At 39.2% G+C, this 8,153-nt stretch overlaps 1 protein-coding gene across 1 annotated transcript; it reads left to right on the top strand.

Moving 5' to 3' along the window:
* Window positions 1-259: 259 nt before the first annotated feature.
* On the top strand, window positions 260-6,172 carry LOC147625281 (putative receptor-like protein kinase At1g49730). Its single transcript, XM_086818972.1, has 7 exons — window positions 260-1,000; window positions 1,104-1,362; window positions 1,490-1,542; window positions 3,439-3,509; window positions 3,598-3,687; window positions 4,790-4,868; window positions 5,022-6,172. Exons 1-7 carry the CDS (start codon window positions 634-636, stop codon window positions 5,495-5,497), a joined length of 1,395 nt encoding a protein of 464 aa, XP_086675098.1. The 5' UTR covers window positions 260-633; the 3' UTR covers window positions 5,498-6,172.
* The last annotated feature ends 1,981 nt before the right edge of the window (window positions 6,173-8,153 follow it).

Raw genomic sequence — 8,153 nt, 5'->3', positions numbered from 1 at the left:
CGTAGAAATCGTTGACAAACATTGAACATTTATGATCCTCAACTTTCAAGACACAAGTGTTTAATGCAAGAGGAGGAGGTCAACGCAAGCTGGTAGGATTTTTAGGGATTTACCAGAAAGCAAGCTCGGTGAGACTACAGTCCACTGTGCAAAGTGCTGAGCTCATACGTTCAAATGTCTCTGGCTATGGCTACACAGTCCACAGATGGCTCAGTGCATTTGCTAGCACTAAAACGCCCTGAATTTAATGGGTTTTCTCATCTTTTCCTGGACTCAATGATCAGACAAGCTTCTCTCTGTGGTTTGAGACAAAACGAGGCATGATTTCTCCCATGGTTGGACAAAAAAGCCAGGCTAAAGAGCCACAGATTCTCGCTAAGTTTCAAGCTTCTTCCGCAGGCTGAAGCTATCAAGGCAACTGCAAATGATGTATTAATCACACGAGATTATCTATCTACACGCTGGTATTAATTAAGCTCCAACAGCAAGTAAAGCTAAGTAGTAGCTTAGTGAGCTCATCTAGCGACATATCCAAATAGCATGCCCATAATAAGCTTGCCAAACTCTTGCAGGTGCCCATATTGAGATAATAATCTGTTTTTCCCATTTGTAGGTGATTAATTAACGGTTGCAATGGGAAGAGCCGCCTTATCTTCACCCACATTGCCTTCTATACCTCCTAATCCATCTGTGACACTACCTGGTTTATCACCTAATCCTCCCATAACTCTGCCTGCTTGGCCTTCAGACCCACTGTTCACTCCTCTATCCAAGAACCATCTAAACAACAGCAGAAAAATTAACAGTGTTGTGGCTACATGGCCAGCTTCACACCTGACCCTACTTGCACTGCTAGGGGTGCTTGTCACAGTGGCTGCTCTTATCCTTCTGTGGCTGCTGGTCGTTCTCATCAAAAAGCAGCTGGAAGAGCCCTCCATTGAGGGGAGCAAGGACTTCCTTGATCAAAGCGCCAAGAACCCATTAAGAAAATGGTTAAGAGGTAAACAGCCCCTTAATCCCAAATTAACCCAATTGTAGCAAGCTAGAAGAACCCATTTTGTGGAGCTGATTAACTTGGCATTTTTTGGGGGCACATTGCACAGATTCTACCATATTCAGGCGCTTCAATTATTTACAAATCCAGAAAGCTACAGATAACTTCAGCACCATCATAGGGAAGGGAGGGTTTGGGACTGTCTACAGGGCACACTTTGATGATGGCCTGGTTGCAGCTGTGAAGAGAATGTACAGGGTCTCATGGCAGAAGGAGAAAGAGTTCCATAAAGAGATGGAGTTCCTAGGGCGCCTGCATCATAAGCACCTTGTCAGGCTGTGGGGTTTCTGCATCACCAAGACAGAAAGGTTCAAGCATACAATTTAAGGGCTAATTAAGAGTGCTTCACTGGGTCATATAGATGGAGACATACTAGTTTAACCAGATTCTATGGCCAAATTCACCATTAAATTTTCTCCCCTTTGTCTCTCTCAGGTTCTTGATCTATGAGTACATGGATAATGGCAGCTTGAAAGAGCATTTGCAAGGTATTGAAATGGGCATGCATGTATGTGAAAAAACTTTAGTTTAACAGAGAGTTTTCAAGTAAATGATATCTTGGGAGGTCACTAATAAATATGTAAGCGTAGCACAGGGTTCAACAGAAGGGGTTTTTTAAATCTCTTTTTTACACATTTTTTACGTACAGAAGGGTACCATTTAAAGGGGGTATTTACAGATTGAATAGAAAAAGGGTGTATTTTATTCATGAAAAATTTACAAATAGGTTTTTTTAATAGGCCTTGAACGTACGTGACATAGAGAGTTTACATATAGTGTGATACATCTAGTTATGTGTAGATTGAGATTTTATGTCTATAAAGCATTGTAACAGGAAATGGTGATTTCTTATTTGTTTCTGGTGATTTTTAATAGGCTTTGAACGTACGTGATATAGAGAGTTTACATATAGTGTGATACATCTAGTTATGTGTAGATTGAGATTTTATGTCTATAAAGCATTGTAACAAGAAATGGTGATTTCCTATCTGTTTCTGGGGAGGAGCCATTTCCATCTTCTAAGAATTTCCTCACAATTTTTCCGTGGAAAGTAGATGTGTCGTTTACTAGCCATTTTCAGTTCTTAGTTTCAAGCCATTTCCATTGCTTGCAAGAGCTTACATGCATGCAAGAGCCCTTTACATACATGCATGCAAGAGCATACCCCTTATCCTCCACAGCCTTCTACTAAACATTCATACTGTTTACATATATCTAGACACATACATAAGTTTATACAAAAGACACATACATAAGTTTATACATATCTAGACACATACATACATACATAAGTACAAAAGATACTGGTTTAAAAGAAGATAGCACTTGCAAGATAACTTGCATATATGTGAAAAAACTTTAGTTTAACAGAGAGTTTTCAGGTAAATGATATGGCATACATCTACTTATGTGTAGATTGAGATTTATGTCTAACATAGTAACAGAGAGTTTTCAAGTAAATGATATGGGCATACATCTGCTTATGTGTAGATTGAGATTTATGTCTAGCATAGTAACAGGAAATGGTGCTTTTCTAACCAAAAGTTCTGGAAACTCTGTTTCTGGGGAGGAGCCATTTCTGTCTTCTGAGAACTTCCTCACAATTTTTCCCTAGAAAGTTTTGATTTTCTCCAATTTTTCTTGTTAGCTCTATTAGATTATGATCTATCCCTATTTCTCTCAACTGTTTCCATCATTTCTATTTAGATCTACTATATAATGTTAAAGACAATGCCGTTTCCTAGCCATTTTCATTTCTTAGTTTCAAGCATCCAGTTCCCTTGCTCTTTCCATTGCATACAACTATGCTGATTGAAAGAGCATTTGCAAGGTATTAATTTGGGCATGCACATACTTATGTGTAGGTTGGCATGTATGTATGTGAAAAGTGCAGTTGCAAGGTATTGATATGGGCATGCATATACTTAAGTGCAAATGGCATGTATGTATGTAAAAGACACTGGTTTAAAAGAGAACTTGCAAGATATCTACAGCCCTTTATATACATACATGCAAGAGCATCCCCCTTCTCCTCCACAGCCTTCTACTAAACATTCATACCGTTTACATATATCTAGACACTTATATACATACATAAGTTTACACAAAAGACACTTGTACATGTGCATGCAAGATGTGCATGCAAGAGCATCCCGCTTATCCTCCACAGCCTTCTACTAAACATCCATACCATTTACATATATCTAAACACATATATACATACATAAGTTCGCACAAAAGCAACACTCAGGACATACATACATACATGTCTTCTACACAAATGTGCATGACCATGCAATTTTCTCTGATATGTATGTACATGTGCAATTCTACATAAGTATTTATTTAAGTTTAATCATATAAGAATTTTGCATTTTTTGCAGCTAAACACAGTAAAGCTCCCTTAGACTGGCGCACAAGAATACAAATCGCGATAGATGTGGCTGCTGCTTTGGTGAGTATCTCAAGGCTTTGATGTTAAGCACTTTGCCAATTGAGTGGATTTTTAGCCTCTGATTTTGTTGTTTTGTTGGGTTTTCAAGGAGTATCTACACTTCTTCTGTGATCCTCCCCTATGCCACAAAGACATCAAGTCTAGCAACATTCTGCTGGATCAACAGTATGTTGCTAAGGTTGTTTTTTTGACCCTCAGTCACTTCTTTTTCACATTACAGTGCAACATATGCATGTATTTTGGCTACACTATAGAACTTGACATATTTGAGAGGAGATAGTTTCTCAAGGCACACATCTCAATTATATTGGATCAAGTTCCTTTCCAGCTTTAGCAATTCATCATACCATAAGACCACATGGCCACATGAGGGACTGTAGGGATGCCTAGTTATGTCATGGTTGGCATGTTGTGTTCTGTGCCATCATGTGTGATGTGTGATCACTCTGGATTGGATTCAAATAGAAAGTGCAGCAAGGTCACAATTGGGGAATGTATGAACCAAGGGAAAGTGGACCAAAGGTGAATCATCTGCTCCAAGTTAAGCAAGAGGGCATGTCATGTGCACCAGTTAATGGAGTCCCACATGGACTAATGTCTCGGTATTAGCAAGGTTAAGGGCACATTTAGGGGCAGAATAGGGACAGTCCAGATATAGCCCATGGATGTCCAAGCATGTCCAAGCCACACGCCCGACTGTGGAGACTAATCAGGTGCAAATTTAGGGATGTGGGCTAGCCAACCAGACTTGTGGAACACTAAAAACATATGGGTAGATGCAGGGGTCAGGCATTCAATGCCAGCTCTGTTGTGCTAGGTTCTAGTCTCTAGAGCAGCAGGAGGCAGTCCCAAAAGGAGCAGAACTCAGCCATGCTCAGTTATGGACAGCCAGCTTAGAGCTACATTTTCCCAAGTTTTCCAGCATTAACGCTAGAGTTCAGGAGTGCAAGGTCTAAGTCCACATCTGAGTTTTGAGCATGGTAATCATTGTACATATTCATTTCATGAATGTACATAGTAGATTAAGTGGATCTCTCCTCTTCTCTGTGTGTATTCACAATTGTGCTTTAATTTGTGTTAATTACCCTTCTAATCTGCATTCATCAGGGCATAACCAGTATGCTTCCTCAGTATTCATGTAACATCATCAGTTTGCCTTTGGTCATCATTAGTTCTGCTCCTAGTAGCCTCCTAAACTGCCATCAAAAAAGAGGAATGTATGATTTCATATATGATCAAAATGCCTTTTTTTAACCATTGACACTAACTCTCTTTGACAGGTTGCTGACTTCGGTCTTGCACGTGCTGCACCGACTCCAACATCTGCTGCCTATGAGCAAATCAGGACAGATATTCATGGTATGCCAAGTGCCAAGTCTGCCCTGCATAATATTAGTATTTGTTGGTTTATGAGTTGGTGTCCAAGACTTCATTGAGGATGGAAAGTCCTAAAAAGTGCACCCTCTGACATTGACAATTCAATTCTCTTCACATTAACACAATTTTGTGCAGGCTATCTAGATCCAGAGTATGTGATTACCAGGCAGTTAACCATGAAGAGTGATATATACAGCTATGGTGTGTTGCTCTTGGAGCTTATCACAGGTAAAGGAGCTGTGAAAGACAAAAAAAATCTTGTATCATGGGCACAGCCATATCTGGCAACAGAGACCAAGGTTCCACTAATGGTAGACCCAGAATTAGAAGACAACTATGATCAAGAAGAACTAAGAAGCCTTGTGAAGCTTGTGAAGATGTGTGCACAGAACGAAAGCAAAATGAGGCCGACTATCCGGCAGGTGTTGAGCTTCCTCTATGAAAGGCTAGATAAAGAGGGTGCAAATGCAATGCCAAAAGCCTTGGATGGGAACACCCAGAGTGGGGCTATAACTACTTGGGTGGGTCTACATTCTCTTCCAACACACAAGGCTTACAGATTTGATACCACATCTGTAACCTCGGCTTCAGATCAGCCACTGATGGGGTAATGTCTATGGGGGGATGGGAGCTATGGTTATTTGTTCCCCTATGTGAAGATGGGTAACCATCAAGGATTCTAGCTAAGGATGCAGCAGAGCTGCAGCCGCGAGATCTTGAGTTGGGACAATGCCACTAGATCACAGTCTATTATTGATCAAACTTATAGGCTATATATATACTGCCTAAATTTACACACAGGAATGCACCAACCAATCCACTTGATAATACCCATAAAGCTGAGCAGCTTCTCTGCCCCTATACTGTTACACTCGGTTTACAGAGAAAGTCTTCCAGATGGAGAAGTGCTTTTGGGTGCATTTCATCAAGAAAGGTTAAGCTAACCCCACCTTTCCCTACTTTGAAGAGACCAATCGGTTGCATTAGGCATTATTGCAGAAATGAAGAAGTCTAAGGCTTTCTCTTCCCACAGTGAAAGATGCTCCACACGTTCTTAGCTTTCTCTGTGTGTACAATTTGCCCATCCTCACCATAGTGTTGTCTAGGCAAGGTAGTCAACTTCCAGTCTTGTGTTGCTGATTCTGTGCCATATATTAACAAAACTGCTTACTCATGCATTAATTATGTTAAGGTTGAACCTTAGGCTTCCAAAAGTCAAAATGTGTGTCCTACACATTTGGGTTGCTTTGTATCTTTCCTAGACATACATTTATGGCTTTGGTGTACATGACAATTTATAAATAAACTTTACTTTAGCAGCTACCTTCTAGATTAAGAGGTTGTTTAAGGAGATGTTCCCAAGGAGGTGGCTACATTAACAAAGCTACTTTATGGTGCATTAATTATGTTAAATAGTGAATCTTAGGCTTCCTAAGGTCAAAATGTGTGTGTGTACTACACATTTAGATTGTTTTGTATCTTTCTTAGACATACATATATGGCTCTCGTGTATATGACAATTTACAAATAAACTTTACTTTAGCAACTACCTTCTAGATATTGTAAGAGGTTGTTTAAGGAGATGTTCTCAAGGAGGTGACTACATTAGGTGGTAAGTTTTGTAACCAAATGCAAAGGTATTGAGCAAAGTTAGTTTATTGTTTGGCACATGTATTGTACTTAAGCTCACTTAGGGTTAATTCTAGATAGTTATTCAGCATCTAACTTTGTTTAGTTGCTCTTCTATAGCTAGTTTCTTGGGTACTTATTGAATGTCTTGAAAAATATCAACCTTAAAGCTAACCTTCTCTAACCTTTCATAAAGAAGTCTCCTTATAAGTTTTGTTTGTGTCCAAATATCAATGTGAATTTGGCTTGATTAAAAAAAGTTGAAAGTTACGTAGGATAAAAGGCAGGAATTAAAGTGAATTTTGTCTTGATAAAAAAATAAAGAGAGACGTATATAACGAGGAGAGAGAGAGAGAGAGAGAGAGAGAGAGAGAGAGAGAGAGTTTATCTTAACCACTAAGATGGATATCCATCTTAGTGGTCATATGGATTCTCTCTTCCTGGATATCCATCTTAGTGGTTAACATAGATTCTCTCTCTATGGACATCCAGGAAGAGAGAATCCATATAACCACTAAGATGGATACCCATCTTAGTGGTTAATGTAAACTCTGTGTGTGTGTGTGTGTGTGTGTGTGTGTGTGTGTGTGTAGAATAGATTTACATATATTTATTATGTTTCACCTTCTCAATGGGCCACCCTCTTCCCAAGGAGTTGCAAAGAAGAGATTGGATTCTTATGGATTTCCATACCCGAGCACCTCCCTTATTGAAGACTCAACCTTAGCTTTAAGCTCTCTAATACTTCAAAGGCAACTATTTAGATGGAATGACTCATTCATGCCAAAGTAGTAATGTTAACATCTTAACAACTTAGGTAGAGGAAGAAAGTGCAAGAAATTTTGATGATGATGAGTGTGGGTACTTGATATCTTGCTTTTTATGGCATGCATTTAAACTTGCATATCAGAAACCTTAGGCTCCTTGATGATCTAAGCAAGAGAGAGAGGAAAAAAACACTTGTTGAGAAGTTTCTTGGTGTTCTTTGAGTGTGAGTTTTGAGCAAGCTTTTCTTGACAACCACTCTCTCTCTATACCCATACTCCATACTCCCCTCTCTCAATGGTTATTAATATCCTCTTTGTGATGAAAAAACCCTAAGGAGAGTTTTGTGTTTGTAATTTGTACACTCTATATGATTCTATGTAGAACTTTGCGCTAGTTGCCCCACCAGAGTGACATTTTTGATGGGTGCAACCTCCACAAGCTTGAACCAGCTTAATAGGCACTTTAGAAATGATATTTAGCCTCTAATGATGATATCTAATGGGTGTAATTAGCTCTTCTTTGCTCTATTGCACATTGTATCTACTAGAACTTCAGGTTACTAGCTGTTTATCTTTGTTGATGTAGAGGCCATAATTTCTTGCTAGCTTCAAAGAGGAGTGTTTAGAATGCTTCTAAATATTGCCAATAATGGCATCAATGCAACATTCTCTATTAATTTCATGCATACATAGCTATGGTGCTATTACCCTCTTATTGAGCTCTTGGTTTCTGAATTTGTATTCCCACAAGTGATTAGTTTGTTGCTAGAATCAGAGATTTGAGTCCTCAATCAATTGCTAATTTTATACATCCCAACATCAAGCTCACAATGCCATACATTCACATTTGCATCTTCTCAACTTTCCATGG

This window comes from Cibotium barometz, chromosome 24 (assembly GCF_041138505.1).
Source record: "Cibotium barometz isolate CiBa-2024 chromosome 24, ASM4113850v1, whole genome shotgun sequence".
NCBI classification, from domain to species: domain Eukaryota; kingdom Viridiplantae; phylum Streptophyta; class Polypodiopsida; order Cyatheales; family Cibotiaceae; genus Cibotium; species Cibotium barometz.
Note: the sequence above shows the minus strand (reverse complement) of the source record. Positions and strands in the feature narration are given on the sequence as shown.

What these genes read in the sequence shown, in the direction of transcription:
- LOC147625281 (XM_086818972.1), top strand. Translation starts at nt 634, where the DNA reads ATGGGAAGAGCCGCCTTATCTTCACCCACATTGCCTTCTATACCTCCT. An exon ending in ATTAAGAAAATGGTTAAGAG is followed by an intron (nt 1,001 to 1,103) that starts GTAAACAGCCCC and finishes CACATTGCACAG; the next exon opens with ATTCTACCATATTCAGGCGC. An exon ending in AATCAGGACAGATATTCATG is followed by an intron (nt 4,869 to 5,021) that starts GTATGCCAAGTG and finishes AATTTTGTGCAG; the next exon opens with GCTATCTAGATCCAGAGTAT.